The sequence below is a fragment of the Balaenoptera ricei genome, chromosome 11 (genome assembly GCF_028023285.1).
Source record: "Balaenoptera ricei isolate mBalRic1 chromosome 11, mBalRic1.hap2, whole genome shotgun sequence".
Lineage (NCBI taxonomy): Eukaryota > Metazoa > Chordata > Mammalia > Artiodactyla > Balaenopteridae > Balaenoptera > Balaenoptera ricei.
The window spans coordinates 21,094,918-21,115,002 of NC_082649.1; the positions used below are offsets into that span (position 1 = coordinate 21,094,918).

At 39.5% G+C, this 20,085-nt stretch overlaps 2 protein-coding genes and 2 pseudogenes across 2 annotated transcripts; 2 read left to right on the top strand and 2 right to left on the bottom strand.

Moving 5' to 3' along the window:
* Positions 1-9,410: 9,410 nt before the first annotated feature.
* On the bottom strand, positions 9,411-9,805 carry LOC132375434 (histone H2A type 1-A-like; annotated as a pseudogene).
* A 328-nt stretch (positions 9,806-10,133) lies between these two features.
* Positions 10,134-10,517, top strand: LOC132374410 (histone H2B type 1-A). The gene has a single exon (XM_059938066.1). It carries the CDS (start codon positions 10,134-10,136, stop codon positions 10,515-10,517), a length of 384 nt encoding a protein of 127 aa, XP_059794049.1.
* Positions 10,518-18,240: 7,723 nt separating this feature from the next.
* LOC132375435 (histone H2B type 1-A-like) lies at positions 18,241-18,621 on the bottom strand. Its single transcript, XM_059940705.1, has one exon. The coding sequence runs from the start codon at positions 18,619-18,621 to the stop codon at positions 18,241-18,243; it is 381 nt and encodes a 126-aa protein (XP_059796688.1).
* Positions 18,622-18,875: 254 nt separating this feature from the next.
* LOC132374409 (histone H2A type 1-A-like) lies at positions 18,876-19,272 on the top strand (annotated as a pseudogene).
* Positions 19,273-20,085: the final 813 nt, after the last annotated feature.

Below are 20,085 nucleotides of genomic sequence, written 5' to 3' on the forward strand. Positions count from 1 at the left end.
CAAAAACAAGACCAGTATAAATGCTGTCTACAAGAGAACCAGTTCAGACCTAGGGACACATATAGACTGAAAGTGAGGGGATGGAAAAAGATATTCCATGCAAATGCAAATCATGAGAAACGTGGAGTAGCAATTCTCATATCAGACAAAATAGACTTTAAAATAAAGACTACTACAAGAGACCAAGAAGGACACTACATAATGATCAAGGGATCAATTCAAGAAGAAAATATAACCATTGTAAATATTTATGCACCCAACATAGGAGCACTTCAATACATAAGGCAAACGCTAACACCATAAAAGGAGAAACCAAGAGTAACACAATCATAGCAGGCGACTTTAACACCCCACTTTCACCAATGGACAGATCATCCAAAATGAAAATAAATAAGGAAACACAAGCTTTAAATGATACATTAAACAAAATGGACTTAATTGATATTTATAGGACATTCCACCCCAAAACAACAGAATACACATTTTTCTCAAGTGCTCATGGAACATTCTCCAGGATAGATCATATCTTGGGTCACAAATCAAGCCTTGGTAAATTTAAGAAAATTGAAATCATATCAAGTATCTTTTCCAACCACAACGCTATGAGACTAGATATCAATTACAGGAAAAGATCTGTAAAAAATACAAACACATGGAGGCTACACAATACACTACTAAATAACTAAGAGATCACTGAAGAAATCAAAGAGGAAATCAAAAAATACCTAGAAACAAATGACAATGAAAACATGATGACCCAAAACCTATGAGAAGTAGCAAAAGCAGTTCTAAGAGGGAAGTTTATAGCAATACAATCTTACCTCAAGAAACAAGAAACATCTCAAATAAACAACCTAACCTTATACCTAAAGCAATTAGAGAAAGAAGAACAAAAAACCCTCAAAGTTAGCAGAAGGAAAGAAATCATAAAGATCAGATCAGAAATAAATGAAAAAGAAATGAAGGAAACAATAGCAAAGATCAATAAAACTAAAAGCTGGTTCTTTCAGAAGATAAACAAAATTGATAAACCATTAGCCAGACTCATCAAGAAAAAAAGGGAGAAGACTCAAATGAATAGAATTAGAAATGAAAATGGAGAAGTGACAACTGAGACTGCAGAAATACAAACGATCATGAGAGATTACTACAAGCAACTCTATGCCAATAAAATGGACAACCTGGAAAAAATGGACAAATTCTTAGAAAAGCACAACCTGCCGAGAATGAACCAGGAAGAAACAGGAAATATAAACAGACAAATCGCAAGCACTCAAATTGAGACTGTGATTAAACATCTTCCAACAAACAAAAGCTCAGGACCAGATGGCTTCACAGGCGAATTCTATCAAACATTTAGAGAAGAGCTAACACGTATCCTTCTCAAACTCTTTAAAATATAGCAGAGGGAGGAACACTCCCAAACTCATTCTACAAGACCACATCACCCTGATACCAAAACCAGACAGAGATGTCACAAAGAAAGAAAACTACAGGCCAATATCACTGACGAACATAGATGCAAAAATCCTCAACAAAAGACTAGCAAACAGAATCCAGCAGCACATTAAAAGGATCATACACCATGATCAAGTAGGGTTTATCCCAGGAATGCAAGGATTCTTCAATATATGCAAATCAATCAATGTGATAAACCAAATTAACAAACTGAAGGAGAAAAACCATGTGATCATCTCAATAGTTGCAGAAAAAAGATTTTGACAAAATCAACACCCATTTATGATAAAGTCTCCAGAAAGTAGGCATACAGGGAACTTACCTCAACATAATAAAGGTCATATATGACAAACCCACAGTCAACATCGTTCTTATTGGTGAAAAACTGAAACCATTTCCTCTAAGATCAGGAACGAGACAAGGTTGCCCACTCTCACCACTATTATTCAACATAGTTTTGGAAGTTTTACCAACAGCAATCAGAGAAGAAAAAGAAATAAAAGGAATTCAAATTGGAAAAGAAGAAGTAAACCTGTCACTGCAGATGACATGATACTATACATAGAGAATCCTAAGGACTCTACCAGAAAGCTACTAGAGCTAATCAATGAATTTGGTAAAGCTGCAGGATCCAAAATTAATGCACAGAAATCTCTTGCATTCCTATACACTAATGATGAAAAATCTGAAAGAGAAATTAAGGAAACATTCCCATTTACCATTGCAACAAAAAGAATAAAATACCTAGGAATGAACCTACCTAAGGATACAAAAGACCTGTATGCAGAAAACTATAAGACACAGATGAAAGAAATTAAAGATGATACAAACAGATGGAGAGATATACCATGTTCTTGGATTGGAAGAATCAACATTGTGAAAATGACTATACTACCCAAAGCAATCTACAGATTCAATGCAATCCTTATCAAACTACCAATGGCATTTTTCACAGAACTAGAACAAAAAATTTCACAATTTGTATGGAAACACAAAAGACCCTGAATAGCCAAAGCAATCTTGAGAAAGAAAAACGGAGCTGGAGGAATCAGACTCCCTGACTTCAAACTATACTACAAAGCTACAGTAATGAAGACAGTATGGTACTGGCACAAAAACAGAAATACACATTAATGGAAGAGGATAGAAAGCCCAGAGATAAACCCACGCACATATGGTCACCTTATCTTTGATAAAGGAGGCAAGAATATACAATGGAGGAAAGAGAGTCTCTTCAATAAGTGGTGCTGGGTGAACTGGACAGCCACATGTAAAAGAATGAAATTAGAACACTCCCTAACACCATACACAAAAATAAACTCAAAATGGATTAAAGACCTAAATTTAAGGCCAGACACCATCAAACTCTTAGAGGAAAATATAGGCAGAACACTCTATGACATAAATCACAGCAAGATCCTTTTTGACCCACCTCCTAGAGGAATGGAAATAAAAACAAAAATAAACAAATGGGACCTAATGAAACTTAAAAGTTTTTGCACAGCAAAGGAAACTATAAACAAGATGAAAAGACAACCCTCAGAATGGGAGAAAATATGTGCAAATGAAGCAACTGACAAAGGATTAATCTCCAAAATTTACAAGCGGCTCATGCAGCTCAATACTAAACAAACAAACAACCCAATCCAAAAATGGGCAGAAGGCCTAAATAGACATTTCTCCAAAGAAGATATACAGATTGCTAACAAATGCATGAAAGAATGTTCAACATCACTAATCATTAGAGAAATGCAAATCTAAACTACAGTGAGGTATCACCTCACACCAGTCAGAATGGCCATCATCAAAAAAAATCTACAAACAATAAATGCTGGAGAGGCTGTGGAGAAAAGGGAACCCTCTTGCACTGTTGGTGGGAATGTAAATTGATACAGCCACTATGGAGAACAGTATGGAGGTTCCTTAAGAAACTAAAAATAGAACTACCATGTGACCCAGCAATCCCATTACTGGGCATATACCCTGAGAAAACCATAATTCAAAAAGAGTCAAGTATGAGAGTGTTCATTGCAGCTCTATTTACAATAGCCAGGACATGGACACAACCTAAGTGTCCATCAACAGATGAACGGATAAAGAAGATGTGGCACATATATACAATGGAATATTACTCAGCCATAAAAAGAAATGAAAGTGAGTTATTTGTCGTGAGGTGGATGGACCTAGAGTCTTGTCATACAGAGTGAAGTAAGTCAGAAAGAGAAAAACAAATATCGTATGCTAACACATATATATGGAATCTAAAAAAAAAAAAAAAAGGTTAGGAAGTACCTAGGGGCAGGACAGGAATAAAGATGCAGACGTAGAGAATGGACTTGAGGACACGGGGAGGGGGAATGGTAAGCTGCGTCGAAATGAGAGAGTGGCATGGACTTATATACATTACCAAATGTAAAATAGATTGCTAGTGGGAAGAATCTGCATAGCACAGGGAGATCAGCTCGGTGCTTTGTGACCACCTAGAGGGGTGGGATAGGGAGGGTGGGAGGGAGACGCAAAAGGGAGGAGATATGGGGATATATGTATATGTATAGCTGATTCACTTTGTTATAAAGCAGAAACTTAACACCATTGTAAAGCAATTATACTCCAATACAGATATTAAAAATAAAAAATTGACATACAAGACTGTTTAAGTTTAGAAACAACATTGGAGTTACATTTTTTCGGACCAAAACTGTAACCTCTCAAAGTTGCAGAAGTGCAGTGAATGCAGCATAGCTGAAAAGGGGACAAGCTTATTCCTGGGACCAAAATTCCCAATTCTGAAAGAGGGTGATGCCTAGGACCTTTGGGGGACCTCACACTCCCTGTATTCAGCAAAACAGGCATGTTATTTCTTCTTCTAACACTACCAGCAGAAAAAAATATTGCAGAAGCACTGTGACTTGTGGAGGCAGATTCTCACTTTTTTTTTAGTTTTCAAGCCATCCCTTACAGGCTGAGATGCATTCTCTTGATTTCTTTTCATGGATCTCGGCTCAATGCTTATGTAACAGCTTGGCCTTTTGACAGAAATTAGGCTCTGTGCTGGGACAAGTTGCTAGTTGTATCAGGAGTCTTAAACTTTGAAATCCCCAAATATATTATTTTAAAGGTCCTGAGTGCTCGTTCAGATGATAAATTATGACATTTATACAGAAACCAATACGAATTGAAATGTAGGCGATCCAGAGTGGCTAGAGCATAGGGGGGTTTATGGAGACAAGGTAGTAGAAAGAATTCTGGAAAGAACGTTGGAAGACCTTTAATGTCAAGGAGCCCAGACTGTACTTGGTAACTGTGGAAAGTCCTAATGGATTAGAAAGCAGGCCAATAGTATAATCAAAGTGGTGCTTTTAGGCCATAGATGATATGAGAAATTGAATATGAAATTAGTTTTAAAAAATTTGCATATGTAGTGAAGAATATCGAGAAAGCATCACAACAAATTAGTAGTAGTAGTTCAGTAATTATCTGAGTGATAGAATTATCAATGCTTTTTATTTTACCCATCTGTGTTACTTAATCTTATTGATAATACATATGTGTTGCTTTGCATTAAAGAAGGCCTAAATATGTAAATGTTTATCTTATAATGAAAAAATTCAAATACAAGAAAGAATATTAAAATGAATCCCACATACACATCACCCAGATTAAACAATGATCAAGATTTTGCCATATTTGCTCCCTCTCTCCCTTTTTCCTTTCTTTCCTTTCATTCCTTTACCAGTATCTTACCCCTGCTGGTTCTTGTGTCTTCCTGACCTGACCCATTAGTTCCTGATAGGTTCCTTGCTTTCCAGTACAGCAAGATGTCCCAGACTCCTCTTAATTTCCTGCCACAGGCCTGAAATCAGCCTTTCAAGGTGCTCTGTTTCCTTTCAGCGGGTGAAAAATTATTTTAAGAAATAAAGGTATAAGCTAACAACAAGAACAACAACAACAACAAAATGCCCCTAAAATAAAATAAAAAGAAGGGCACCTGGATATAAACTCCATGAAATATGTGTAAAAGCTCTATAAGGAAAATCATAAAGTTTTATAAGAGATACACAAAAGGTTTGAAAAAGTCAAGGCACATGTCACCCTAAACATGTATTCACGTTGTTTACAAATATTTTATTCTATACAAGCTTTTACTTTAATATAACTCAAATAGGATTTCATTATAACGGGAAAAGGATTAAGAAATGCATATGAAAAAAGAGAACGCATAGGTTGATTCTGAAAAGTACAAAAGGCAACTTACACCATTTGACAGAAAGTACTTACATTATGGTAGTCTTTAAAACCGGAAGAAAAACGTCAAAAAGATACCACCAAACATGAAATGATGCCTCACCTCACTATTAAAAAAATGGAAATTCAATCAGGCTAATAACTTGAATAGCAGTGAGTCACCTTCACTTGCTCAGGTAGTAGATAAGAACCACGTTTGACCACAGGACAGGGTTTTTAAAACAGGCAAGTATAAGCAAATACTATTCAGCATCAGGGAAACTGAGAACAAATAATCCTAACATTAATGTGTCAATTCCGATGCACTGTTTTCAGGATCATTCTCTTCTGACTACTATTGATGGACAGTGAGTGGACATAACGATTCACACTGGGCCAGATCCATTTCTTTGGAAATTTAAACTTGGGTTAAGGAAGTTGGTCTCTCTCAAAACAAGCTGAGGCTGAAATCTACAAAACTGAGCAGCTGTAGGGGCCCCTGGGTTCAAATGCTCTTGAGCAAGACCCCACATGATAGCCTTCTGCTTTCTGAGCGGTTGATGCCAGTAGGAGTACTATCCAATCAGAGTTGACCTGAGATACCTTATTTGCATTCATTTGCCTCTTGCTTTTATTCCAATCAGAAATTGTTTATTCAATACCTCATTTGAATACACAGTATATAAATAAGCTGTGGCTTCACAGACTGCCATCCTTCTTTTCTCAAGGTAGATAATGGCTGTGTCTCCTATCTCCCAGTCTTTCTCTAAGTTTACTGTCATGTCCAAGAAGCTATCCTCAAGATGAAAAGAAAGGCAAGAAGCACCAGAGATGTCACAGACAGTGCTGCGGTTTGCCCCAACCCTGGCATCTCTATGGAAGCCATGGGAATACTGAACTCGTTTGTGACCTTTGAGCACATCACTGGTGAGTCAACCTACTTGGCTCATTACAACAGACTCTTGACTATCCTCTACAGCAGTGGTCCCCAACCTTTTTGGCACCAGGGACCGGTTTCAAGGAAGACAATTTTTCCATGGATGGTGGAGGGGAGGGGTGGTTTCAGGATAATTCAAGTGCATTACCTTTATTGTGCACTTTATTTCTATTATTATTACCTTGAAATATATAATGAAATAATTATACAACCCACCATAATGCAGAATCAGTGGGAGCCCTGAGCTTGTTTTCACTTGTCAGTCACTGATAGGGTTTTGATGTGGGTCTGCAAGCAACTGACTTATTATGGTCTCTGTGCAGTGAAACCTCTCTGCTAATGATAATCTGTATTTGCAGGCGCTCCTCAGCGCTGGCATCACCGCCTCAGCTCCACCTCAGATCATCAGGCATTAGATTCTCATAATGAGCGCGCAACCTAGATCTCTCGCATGCGTAGTTCAGAGTAGGTTGCACACTCCTATGAGAATCTAACGACGCTGCTGATCTGACAGGAGGCGGAGCTCAGGCGGTAATGCGAGTGATGGGGAGCAGCTGTAAATACAGATGAAGCTTTGCTTGCTCGCCCGCCACTCACCTCCTGCTGTGTGGCCCTGTTCCTAACAGGCCATGACCCGTACCGGTCCATGGACCAGGGCTTGGGGACCCCTGCTCTACAGGGAATTCCAGAGAACTAATGCCTGTTGATGACTGGGGAACCAGCCAAGCACGCTGTGTGCAAGGCACTATGTCTCGTCACCAAGTACAACAGCTACAAGAGAGCTTTTTTTAGGACACCAACATCTGAAACCAGAGGCTCTTTTCAGAGCCACTCATACTTTCAGCTTCTGAGCGATAGTCTATTGAGATTTCTTCATTTGTTATGGATTTGGGACTCTTCTTTGATTTAAAAAAATGTGTTTATTTTTTGTTTTTTTTCAATAAGCTTTCTAACTTGGAACAATTTTAGATTTACATAAAAGTTGTAAAGGTAGTTCCCATATACCTCTCACCATTTCCTCTGTTGTCAACATTTATGCATTTGTCACAACCTAGGAAATAACACTGGTACTTTACTGTGAATTAAACTCTAAACTTTGGGTTTCATTAGATTTTACCTAATGCTCTTTTTCTGTTCCAGGATCCAATCCAAAATACAGTTGACTCTTGAACAACTCGGGGTTTGAACTGTGCGGGTATACTTATACGCAGATACTTTTCAATAGTAAATACTACAGTGCTATACAGCCTGTGGTTGAATATGTGGATGTGGAAGAACCTTGAATATGAAATCCGACTATAAGGTATATGCTGATTAATCCCATGTCATGTTGTACATGACATTTACTTGTAATGTCTCCTTAACTGCTCTGGGCTGACAGTTTCTCAGAATTTCCTTGTTTTCGATGAACTTGATAATTTTGAGGACTCATATTCTTTAGAATGTTCCTCAACTTGTATTTGTCTGACGTTTTTCTCATGTTTAGACTGAGATTATGTGTTGCCGGGAGGAAGAGCAGAGAAGTGAATTGCCCTTCTCAACACATCATATTAATGGCACACGTCGCTTCTCGGCCTTTTGGCTAAGATCAAGTGCATATTAATGGCACATGCAAACCACGTGGTTTATCACTGATGATCTTAACACTGATCATTTGCGGTAGTGTTTGCCAGGTTTCTCTACTGTAAAGTCACTCCTGTTTTCCCCTGCCTTTCCATACTCCACTTCGGTAAGTCTGGGGAGTTAAGTTCCAACTGCTTGATGGGGGAGCATCTATATAAATGATTTGAAATTCTTCTGTTTAGGAGATTTTTCACATATACCTCATTTAGTCAATCACTTACATCAGCATTCTCAGATTTAAAATTTTCACATTTTAGTTTTTAATGCCATGGTCTAAACATAATCTAATTTTGTTCAATATATCTGTACAATTTTGTTTCAGTTTTCAAAATTTTCCCTTCCTTCTGTGCCCTTCTTAATCGCATGCCTTATCTATGTACATTAAGACATGGTTGGCTTTTTCGTAATTTGATTGTTCCTCATCAACATATTACGTAGTTTACTTTCATCTTTTAATTTCTTACAGAACTCTATACTTCGTACCTGCTTCTGTATTTCTTATGTATTTAACTCTCACGTGTCTAACAATGACTTTAAAAAGATAACCAGCGAGACTTTCTCCTTGAGATAAGGCAAACTGCTGAATTTTCTGTAATTTTATGACAGTCTACCTGTTCATTTACTTTCCAATTTTTCTTGGTGTTTATAATACAGATCAAATGAAACCATTTGAAAGAGCTGACAAAACCTCCCTAATAATTCCAACTATGATACACCATGTCACACTCCTACCTCTAATGAGACACTAGTATCCCTCCCCCACATGTGCCATTTAGGTTTTTGATGGACATTACATGTTAAGAAACATTTTCTAAGCACGTGTTAAACCATAGGCATCGCGAATACTTATCAAAATGAGCCTTAAAAAGGGTATTAGAATACTGAAGCTTTGCTTTCTCTTTCTCTCACCCGAAAGGCATCTTGAAGGCCCATGAACTTGCCCTTCAGTAATAAAAAAGCTGCGAAGAACCTCACGTGTTAGAATCAACATGATAAAGTCACAATTAACGGATCTTTTTGGCGGCCTACTTTTGGAACACGTCACAATCACAGACCCAGACAGCCCAGGCACAGCCCTCTATGATAATTTAAGTGGCTCTGAAAAGAGCCTTTGGTTTCTGTTCCTTCGTCAGACGTTTAGACTGCTCCCTGGTAACTTCCGCTTGGATTACTTGCTCTGCACTTTCTGATGGTGGCTCTCAGTCTTCCCGGGCAGCAGCACGGCGTGGCTGTTCCAAAACGCCACCCTGAGCGATAGCCACACCACCCAGCAAATTGTTGAGCTCCTCACTATTGCGGACTGCCAACTGCAAGTGGCCCGGACTAATGCACGTCCCCTTGTCGTCGCGACAGGCATTGCCCGCCGACTCCAAGACGTGAACCGTTAGGGACTCCAACACCGCTGCCAAATACACAGACGAACCAGCCCCAATGCGCTCCGCATAGTTTACCGCTGCGGAGCAGAAGATGGATCTGACCCACTGGAAACTGCAAGCTCGCTCCGGAGGAGCGAGACTCACTTTCGCCGCGAGCTTTACCACTTCGTTCTCCACGCCCACACATAAACTCCACGCGACGTGCCAAACCGGTACAGCAAAGTATAACCCCTTCGACTGGGCCTATTTATAGTCTGCCGGTAGGGTGTGCTTTGCTTTCTGATTGGCTGATAGCCGTCTATCCAATCAGAAAGGCTCACAGGAATCACCTCATTTACATACACGACAGTCCCAGATATCCAATCAGATACTGGCCTCTCCACACGTCACTTGAGCGCTGCCCCTATAAATACCACCCTTTCGGGCCAGCAAGTCGCTTCGTTTTCTTGGCGTTGACGGGAGCTGTTTGAGTTGTAACGCGAGGGTTGTTGACACTGTAGAGCTTAACACTAATCATGCCAGAGTTGTCTTCAAGAAGTACTGCTGTTTCGAAGAAAGGGTTTAAGAGAGCTGTTACGAAAACTCAAAGTAAAGAAGGAAAGAAGCGCAGAAGATGCAGAAAAGAGAGTTATTCGGTTTACATCTATAAAGTGTTGAAACAAGTGCATCCGGAAACCGGTATCTCCTCGAAAGCCATGAGTATCATGAATTGTTTCGTATCTGATATCTTTGAGCGTATTTCAAGCGAGGCGTCCCGCTTGGCCCATTACAGTAAGCAATCGACTATCACATCCAGGGAGATTCAAACGGCCGTCCGCCTGTTGCTGCCAGGAGAGCTGGCTAAGCACGCTGTGTCTGAAGGCACCAAGGCTGTTACGAAGTACACCAGCTCCAAGTAAACTTGTGAAGTAGAAGCACTGCTTCAGTTAACCCAAAGGCTCTTTTCAGAGCCACTCACGTTCCTGAAAGAGAGCTGTGGACTCAACGTTAAGTAGGATACTTACATTGTAAACTTCAGTACTCAACTGGTGTATGTAATTTAGTGACTGACTCTCTACGGTAAAGAAGCCCCCATGAGGCTCCAACGGTCTTTCAGAAGTCAACTGCGGCAAAAGAAATTCTTCAAAATGCTTCTTACAGGGAAGTTTATGGTTAATAACATATACAGAGTGTTCTTAGAGTGAAGGAGCTGTAAAGTATAAAAGATGCATTTGCCTCTACAAATAACTGAGGATTCTATAAAGGGTCTGAAGTTGTGGAGAGATCGTGTAAGGGACATTATCCTGTTTTTTTCTACTTCTGTGTCTGAAAAACTTGGAGCCTGTAGGCCAGTGAAGTTGTTTGAAAGCTCAAGTGGTTTGAGGTCCTCAGCTTGGGGTCTTTTTGCCCTGGTGACCTACGTTGTCCAGGGCATGTTGAGCTGGCATGTGGGAATATTGCTTTCTGTCTCATACCGGAAGCCAGCAATTTGGCTAACCACAATTGATTAGTAAACAGTAACAAACTCCTTTTTTGATTTTTCCTATAAATTACGGTGTAATCATTTGTGGGTGTTTTGTATGATGAATCACTTAAAAAGATGTTGGTGTCCTGTATTACTGAACCACCTGGACTCCACTCAGACAAGCATTAAAGAAACATCAGTGGTAACAATCATGGATCAGAGCCCAGGCTCCAAGGCTGTGCAGTCTTACTGCTCTTTTCCCGACCCTGGCTTTACACTCTCATGCTGGTCACAGTTCCAAGTGTTCACACAGGTCAAAGTAGTGGCAGGAAGACAGTCTATCTCCCTGCGTTTCCAATTGAGAGCAAATGAAAGCCTCCCCAGAGGATTTCCTCTCAAGTTCCTTTTCTAAGACAGCCTAGTCCCAGATGCTGCCTGAGTCATTCATCTGAAGGGAAATTGGGACAATGCGATTGATGTGGACCAGTTTACTTGATATGTATGGCATATTTATTACATTTAGCTCTAGGTATTTTGTTTTCGTTTCCATAAGTAGTGTATTTCCCAATTCATATCTTCCAGCATCTTGTTTTATATGAAAGTACTGATTTTTGTGCATTTTTATATCCTATTATATCTTACTGAATTGACTAATTTTTGCATTGGCTTTCTGATAGAATTCTGTTGGGTTTTACATGTTTGCAATGATGTCTGAAAATAGTAAACATTTCACTGCTTCCTTTCAATTAGTTCACTTCTAATTTCTTTCACCTGATTTCAGTGCCTCATACCTTCATATCAATGTTAAATAGGGTGGCCATTCTTGTTTTATCCCTCACTTTGCGGAAGATCTGCACTATTCCTCATTAGATATATCATACAATGAGGAAGAATTCTATGTCTGCTTTATTGCGAATTGTTAAGAATGCATGTTGAAATTTATAAAATGCCGTTTGAGCATCTCTGAAGAATGAGCATAGGCCTTCCCTCTTTAATATATATTATGATGAGTTATTTTAATAAACTTCTTAATAGTCATCTTTGCATTTTTATATATAACCCCCTGCTTGGGCATCATATGTTACTCATTTAATGTTCTGTTGAACTCTGGTTGCCAATGGATCATTTACAGTTTATACTTCAATAAATACTTTCCAAAGAAAGTGACACTGGCAAAATACTTCATATTAAACGAATTCTCAGAGATATTTCATGGCATTAAAAATGCAAAGGATAAAATGTTGGAAGTTAATCCAAACTTAGAAAGAAACATGTCAATTCACCAAAGCATAGGAAGGACACTCACTCTGTATCATAAGTTACATGATAAGAAAAAAATCAAGCACCATTCAACTACTTTTGGTAAGTTTTTAAAAAAGAAATGACACTAATTCTCATTGTTTTAATATTTAAAATTACAATGTCCTTAATATTAGTTTTTCACTTCCCTTTATATTTATGATAGATGGTGAGTTTTTAATGTTTTGATAAAAAATTTTAAAGATCATGGAACAATCATGATTTTTCCCATTGATTATTAAGACTGCTTTGCATAGTCACTTTTAAGATTTCACACTACCTGAAGGACTGCCTGCATTTACACGTTCTAATTTATTAATGTAAGCAGCATTTAAATCTATCATTTTTCCTTTGAGCCAGGCTTCACTTTATTCCCACAAGTTCTGTATATATTCTGAATTTTCATTAATGTGAGAGAGACGCTAGAAAAAGCAGATTCCTTCACTTCCTATTAGGAACCTGGAAATCACTGTTATCGACCAGCAAAGCAGCTGGTCAAATTCTCCTTCCATCAGAGATGCAGACCAAATGCAGACCAAGGACCCAGCTTTACGGAACTTGCTGGGACAAACACAGGACGTTGGGATGGGTTTGCAACCTTCAAAGACTTTAATAATGTCAGAGAAATAAGAGTAAAGCTTTAGTCCAAGACAATTCATGTGAAAGCAGAGAAAACACAGGATTTTTTTTGTTTTTTTGGGTTTTTTTTAGGTTAAAATGTTTAAGAAAGGTGCTGTTTGTCCACCCACATCTCAATCCCTAAGTTATAAAGGACTGGCAAGACAAAATTTTCTGAGAAAAGGGCCACAGCAAAGTTAGGACTCTGCTTTAAATATGATAAGGTTTGGTTTCGGAACTGGGGAAAGCAGATCCTTTAGGTGCTACCCTCCCTAAGCTACATCTGGCTGTTAACTTCACCCTAAAATCATTGCAATGGTTACCCATTGAGATTTGCCATGGAAGCAGGGGAGACATTTGCTGTCTTTCCCTGATTCTAGGCTGTGGTTTTGTTGTGCCGCAGAACAGAGAACATAATGGATGCCAGTAAGATGAGGGCTGGAAAAAGGGCAGAGCAACTAGGCCTGTTTAGAAACCCAGATGCTGTAATTACCCAAAAGCCACCACAGTGCCTCTGAATTCAGAAAAGGAGAAAGAGGGCTGGTGTAGCCCTCAAAAAAGAGATTTTCTATTCTCATCTCAGATGGGTCCCTGAGGTCTACCGGGCAAGGGAAACCCTCCCAAGGAGCAGGGCCGGAGGGAGCTAGACCACATCAAGCCCCCACTACATTGTTCCGGCAGGTGGACACTGCTAGCTCTTCAGTGCAGGGCTGGTCATAGACAAGTGGCTGCATTTTGTTATTTTTCCTTATTTTGTTTTCCAAAAAGGTTTAAAAAAATTGTTTCCCTTTTCTTCACTCTTCAAACATTCACTGATAGAGAGAGAGAGAGAGTGTGCGTGTTTGTGTGTGTAAGAGAGGAGGTCCTTACTCTCATTGTTTCCTTTCTAGTTTAGTGAGGCAGATATAAACACACGAGGTCATTTCAGCTGATTATGAATGAGAGAGATAATAAGGTGCCTAAGGAAAGCTTTGTATTGTCTGTAATTTACTCTAAAATACTTCTATCCAGATAGCGTGATGTAAATTTTGTGTGAGTCAATGTTAAGCTAAACCTTAGGCTCTGTGAAGTGTAGTAGGTTGAGTGTCCTGAAAAAGGACATGTCCAAGTCTTAACCCTTGGCACCTATGAATGTGACCCTTGTTTGGAAATAGGGTGTAGTTAAGAATCTTGAAATGAGATCATCCTGGATTTAGGGTATGCTTATAAGAGAAGGGAGAGGGGCATCAGAGATGCAAAGTGGAGGACCATATGAAAACTGAGGCAGGCAGAGATTGGAGTGATGCAGCTGCAAGCCAAGGAACACCGAAGATTGCCAGCTGCCACCAGAAGCCAGGTAAGAGGCATAGAACAGATTCTCCCTCAGCGCCTCCACAAGGAATCAGCCCTACTGACACTGTGGTTTTGGACTTCTTGGCCTCCAAAACAGTGCAAGAATATATTTCTGTTTTACGCCAACCAGATTTTGGTAAATTGTTGCAGCAGCCCTAGGAAACTAATAAATGGACTTTCCTAATGAGGAATTTACTCTCCAGAAGAGGTTAGTCATCATTTGACCCACTACAAGTTCTTTTCACCCACTACAAGTTCTTTAGCTCTTCATCTCCAGTCACACTAGAGGGCTGATGGTTAGCAGAAGTAATGTGAGAAATTGTTTCAGTGATAAAAACAATAATAATCAAGATGTGTTTTTCCAGCAGACACACATGCATGAATTGAGTGGGATACCCTAGTAAACCCAGTATCCTGTGGCTGTAGAATTGGCATCCTTGATGAAGGAATCAGTCTAACAGCTAAGGAAGATTCAGTTATCTGCTCCCAGCTGGATTATTAGTGGAATTCTGCCATCTGATTTTTATATCATCTGTCTCTAGTCTACTTTATATGTAAGGTATTTGCTGGAATCCTTAAACAGGGGTTCTTAGCTTTTATTGTATTATGAATTTCTTTGAAAGTCTAGTTGACCCTATATACATCTTCTTAAAATAAATTTCTAAATACATAAAGTAAAATATGAATTTTAATAATAAAACAATGCCAGGTTGAAACAGTTTTAAAAATATTGTTTGATACAGTAATATTTGTGCTTCTTTACTTGTGCTTCAAATAGCAAGATCAAATTTATAATAATCTGAGGTTGGGATGAGCATAAACAATATTTTGATATATCTGTAACCATGGTTAAGTGCTAGGACTATGGCTATGGTTTTCATTGACAATAAAGTCACAGGTATAGCTAATGCGACTGGTCTATTTGCTATATTCAAAACTAAAAGAAATGCTAACTTTCAGTTAAGGGTTAGTGACCATATTTTTCTTATCTAAGATTACTTTGTCAGTTGTGTGGAGAGTGGATTTTAGAAAGAAAACACTAGGAGCAGTGAGTCTAGTTAGAGACAGTAACCCAGGTGAGAGATGATGGGGGCTTGGACAAAAATGGTGGCAGTGGAGATGACAAAAGAAGTCAGATAATAATAAAATATTTAGGAAATAAAATCTCCATATGTTGTCAAAAGATTGAAATGGAGGTTGAACAGAGGTACTATCAAGGAAAAAATACATTTCTGGCTTGGACAACCATGTGATTGGGGTGGCCCCATGGATATAGGGAACATTGGAATTTGACAACAGGTCTGTCAGGATACATTGGAAACCCTTGTGGAGAGAAATTGTTTGAGATGGATGAGCACCATCAGGGTGGTGATATTAAGTAAGCAGTTACTGGTCTGCAGTTCATGGAGAGCCCTGGACTGCAGATATAACTTGTGAATCATCTGCTGTAGGTATTTAGAGCAAGGGTATGACTTAGGTTGCCTAGAGAAAGAGTTTAGTGCTACAGTGTCCAATATGGTGGCCACTAGCCAGATGTGATTACTGAGCACTTGAAATATTGCATGAGATATGCTGTAAGTATAAAACACACATTGAATTTCAAAGTCCTAATTTTTAAAAATGTAAATTATTATAATTTAACCCTTATTACACATTGACATTTTAGATAAACTGGACTAAACAAAATATTGGATTAAAATTAATTTCACTTTTTTTTATGCTATGTGGGTACTGGAACGTTTAACGTGACATATGTGATCAGTATTTGTGGCTTGCATTATATTTCTACCAGACATTTGTGAAATTAAAAACTTCTGCTAGGATACTGTAAAAATAGACCACAGACCAGGAGAAAATATTTTCAAATCATTTATCTGAAACAGGACTTGTGTCCAAGAAAATAGAAAAAAGAATGCTTGTAACTAAACAATAAGAAAATAACCCAATTAAAGAATGGGCAAATGAACTGGACAGACACTTCACCAAACAAATTTACAGATGGTAAATTAGCATACCAAAAGATCCTCAATATCATTTACTAGGAAAATGCAAATTAAAACAATGAGATATTAAACATCGATTAGAATGGATAACATCCAAAATATCGTACATTACCAAATGTTGAGGCGGCTATGGAGCAACAGGAACTCTCATTCATTGTTGGTAGTAATGCAAAATGGCACAGCCACTTTGGAAGACAGTTTGACAGTTTCTTATAAAGCTAAACATACTCTTGAGCCTACCATCCAGCAACTGTGCTCCTGATAATACTTACCCAACTGATCTGAAAACTTATGTCCACACAAAAACCTGCATGTGAATAGTTATATAACAACTTCATTCATAACGGCTAAAAAGTGGAAGCAACTAAGATCACTTCATTAGATGAATGGATAGACAAACTGTGGTTTATCCATACAATGGAATACTAGTCAACCATTGAAAGGAACAAGCTCTTAATTCACATAACAAAATGGGTGAATCTAAACATATGCTGCTAAGGCAAAAACCAGCGTGGAAAAACTGCATGCTTTTCAACTCAAGAGTTGACAAGGATTTGGGAGCTATACAGACATCTGCTGTTTCACAAGGTCTTATGAGGGCAGCTGGGACCCCTGCTTGGAGATGATGCCTCCCCTCCCAGACAATGTGGCACAGATGCCCCATCTGTTAACTCCTTGGATGATTCCCAGTTAAGATATTCAGAGGTTCTTGTAGGGGCTGTTACTGTGCAGAAATGTAGGGCACTTTTTTTTTTTTTTCCTGTGGAGTTTTAGTACACATATTCTACCAAATGATACTAAGGTATTTTTTAACTGTAAGGAAGACACACATGAGCACGAAATCTTGTTTTTAAAAGGGAATGAAAAATATAAATTAACGAATTGAGTCCAGCTAAACCACTGGTTTGTGGGAAGTAGTAATAATTTGATCTTTTTTAATGTTAATTTCAGTGTCATTTGTCACTTTTTAATGCTTGTCTGCTAAGAGTCCAGACGATCGTGACAGAGTAGATCTTGCACCCAAAGTCCCCTGACTTGATAAACACCCATTATGACCCAATTTGGAACTTGTTAGTATTGGAGTCCAGTAATATAGGACACAAACACCAATTTAATGATCCTCTCATAAAACAAAATGCAAGTGATCCTATTGTAACTTGGAAGAAAAGTAACGCCCCCAAAAAATTCAGTCAGTTACTTCTGTTTGCCAGTCGGTTGTGGTTAGCCAGATTGTTTGACTCCAATACGGATTACTTGATATGGCAAGACCTCCACACTCCAATATCAAGCTGTTTTAAACAAACAGCCTCGTTTAGACACCCCAATAATGTACAGATGACACCACCAGACCAAGGAACTATTGGACTCGAAATCTCAGCAGCTGCAGGGCATCTAACCTGATCCATAGGAAGAATTTTCACACACTACAGAAAATGTAGGGCGGAAGCAAAACAGCCTTAACGCTCCCATGTTGAACTTGCCTATGTTCTTTGTCTTTCCACAGCTTAAGTTCCCTTTCAGTCTCTTGATAGAAAGTACTTAAAACAGGACATACCCCAGAGAAGAGCAAGCCACGTTTCTCATGGCACTCGGCCCATCCTCCCTTAAGACAGACTTAAAGGAGCTGCCTTCAACTCAGAGAGCTCTATTCTTTGACATGCTTAAGAGATCCGGGATTTCACCTGAAATCATTCTGGCTAATAGTCACGTGAGACGGACGAGTTACCTACGTATTTCTTAACCACACTAAAGGCAGCAAAGTGAATCTAATAAATAGTTACTAGTGTAACAGCTATACCTCACTCTAAGAGTAAGCCTGCCCACATACACTGAGCAACCAAGTAAAAAGCCTACAACTCTCTAGAAAGTTAAGTGGCTCTTAAAAGAGCCTTTGGGTTACAAAAATCGTCTGGTGGCTGAATCTCTTTACTTGGAATTACTGTATTTGGTGACAGCCTTGCTGCCCTCACACACCGCGTGCTTGGCCAATTCCCCAGGAAGCAGCAAGTGCACTGCTGTCTGGATCTCCCTGGATGTGACGGTCGAACGCTTGTTGTAATGCACCAGGCGGGACGCCTCCCCCGCAATGCGCTCAAACATATCAGTAACAAAAGAATTCATGACGCTCATGGCCTTCGAAGAAATACCAGCATTCGGATGAACTTGTTTCAGTACTTTATAGATATAAAGTGAATAGCTTTCTTTGCGACGTCTACTGCGCTTTTTCCCCTTTTTCTGAGTTTTAATCACGGCTTTCTTGAAGTCTCTCTTAGAAATAGCACTACCTTTAATACTCTGCTCCAGCATTATCAGTCTACAGCTTTAGGACAGCAAACACTCTACTGAAGCGTGATATTTATAGGCGCGGAGCTCAGATGACGTATTGGGGAGCTCACATCTGATTGGATAATGGGTAGTGGCGTGTATGCAAATGAGGTGATTCCAGTATGGTTCTCTGATTGGATATAAGGGTATCAGCCAATTAAATAGTAAATCACAACCCACCGTACCTACCCTAACGGTATTTCTTCCCATTATAACAGATCAGTATTCTTATAGTAATGTCTGGACGTGGTAAGCAGGGTGGCAAGACACGTACTAAGGCCAAATGTCGTTCGTCCAGAGCCGACCTGCAGTTCCCTGTGGGCCGAGTCCACTACCTTCTCTGCAAGGGCAATTACATGGAGCGGATTGGGGCCGGTGCGCTGATTTACCTGGCAGCGGTGGCTGGAGTACCTGACGGCCGAGGTCCTGGAGCTGGCGGGCAACGCGGCCCGCGACAACAAGAAGATGCGCATCATCCCGCGTCACCTGCAGCTGGCCATCCGTAATGACGAAGAACTCAACAAGCTGCTGGGCGGTGTGACCATCGCGCAAGGCGGCGTCCTACCCAACATCCAGGCGGTGCTGCTGCCCAAGAAGACCGAGAGCCACCACCACAAGGTCCAGTGCAAGTAACACCTCACAAATTGCAAAGCCAAGCAAGTAACCTGAACGTCTAAAGGAGAAAAGCCCCAAACTGAAACCAAAGCCGCTCACAATTACTGAGAAGCAACTTAGGTTTACAAAGAGACTACAGAGCAGTGACTGGCACCAAAAGAGAACTGACCACAACTCCTAACGCTAACAGAACTCTGGAAAGTATCTAGCTCCGGTGACTGACACCTCTGAAACAGTTTAACTTCATAAAAATTTTTACAACAAAACTCGTGAACTTGGGTGTAAAGTTTTTACATTTTAGGGTAGATAGAGCAAACATCCTGGCGGGCTTCTGGCGGGATAGGGGTGGGGTTGGAGGAGATGCCATTCTCCTTGGGGAAAGGAGCAAATTTAGGACTGTTCTGACAATGAACACAATTCCGAAGAAAAAGAATTAAGACGCATAATCTTTAGTGAGGATAAAATTAGACTAAATGAATGGGTTAGAAGCAAAGAAAGACTTGTGAAGTTGCAGCTTTTGGCTTAACTCACGTTTGGAGAGCATGTCTACAGAATGTCAGCCAAGCAGCTAACAAATGAGCATGCACCACGGCTTCTTGTTCTCTCAAGTGCTTTCTAGCAAGGGATTTCCAAGAGTTCTAGGATGGTTCCATGTCCTGAAATCTCTAAGCATGACATGCTAAGCCAAAAGATAAAAGACATACTTGACAGCTAATTACGTGAAAAACAGCAAACAGGTTGATAGTGTGTAGGATAAATCTCAAACAAGACATACCATTTTTATGGTAAAATACTATCAATATTAGAGTGGGTAAGTAATGTGACAAGGCA

Coding starts and splice junctions, on each gene's coding strand:
- LOC132375435 (XM_059940705.1), bottom strand. CDS start 18,621: ATGCTGGAGCAGAGTATTAAAGGTAGTGCTATTTCTAAGAGAGACTTC.
- LOC132374410 (XM_059938066.1), top strand. CDS start 10,134: ATGCCAGAGTTGTCTTCAAGAAGTACTGCTGTTTCGAAGAAAGGGTTT.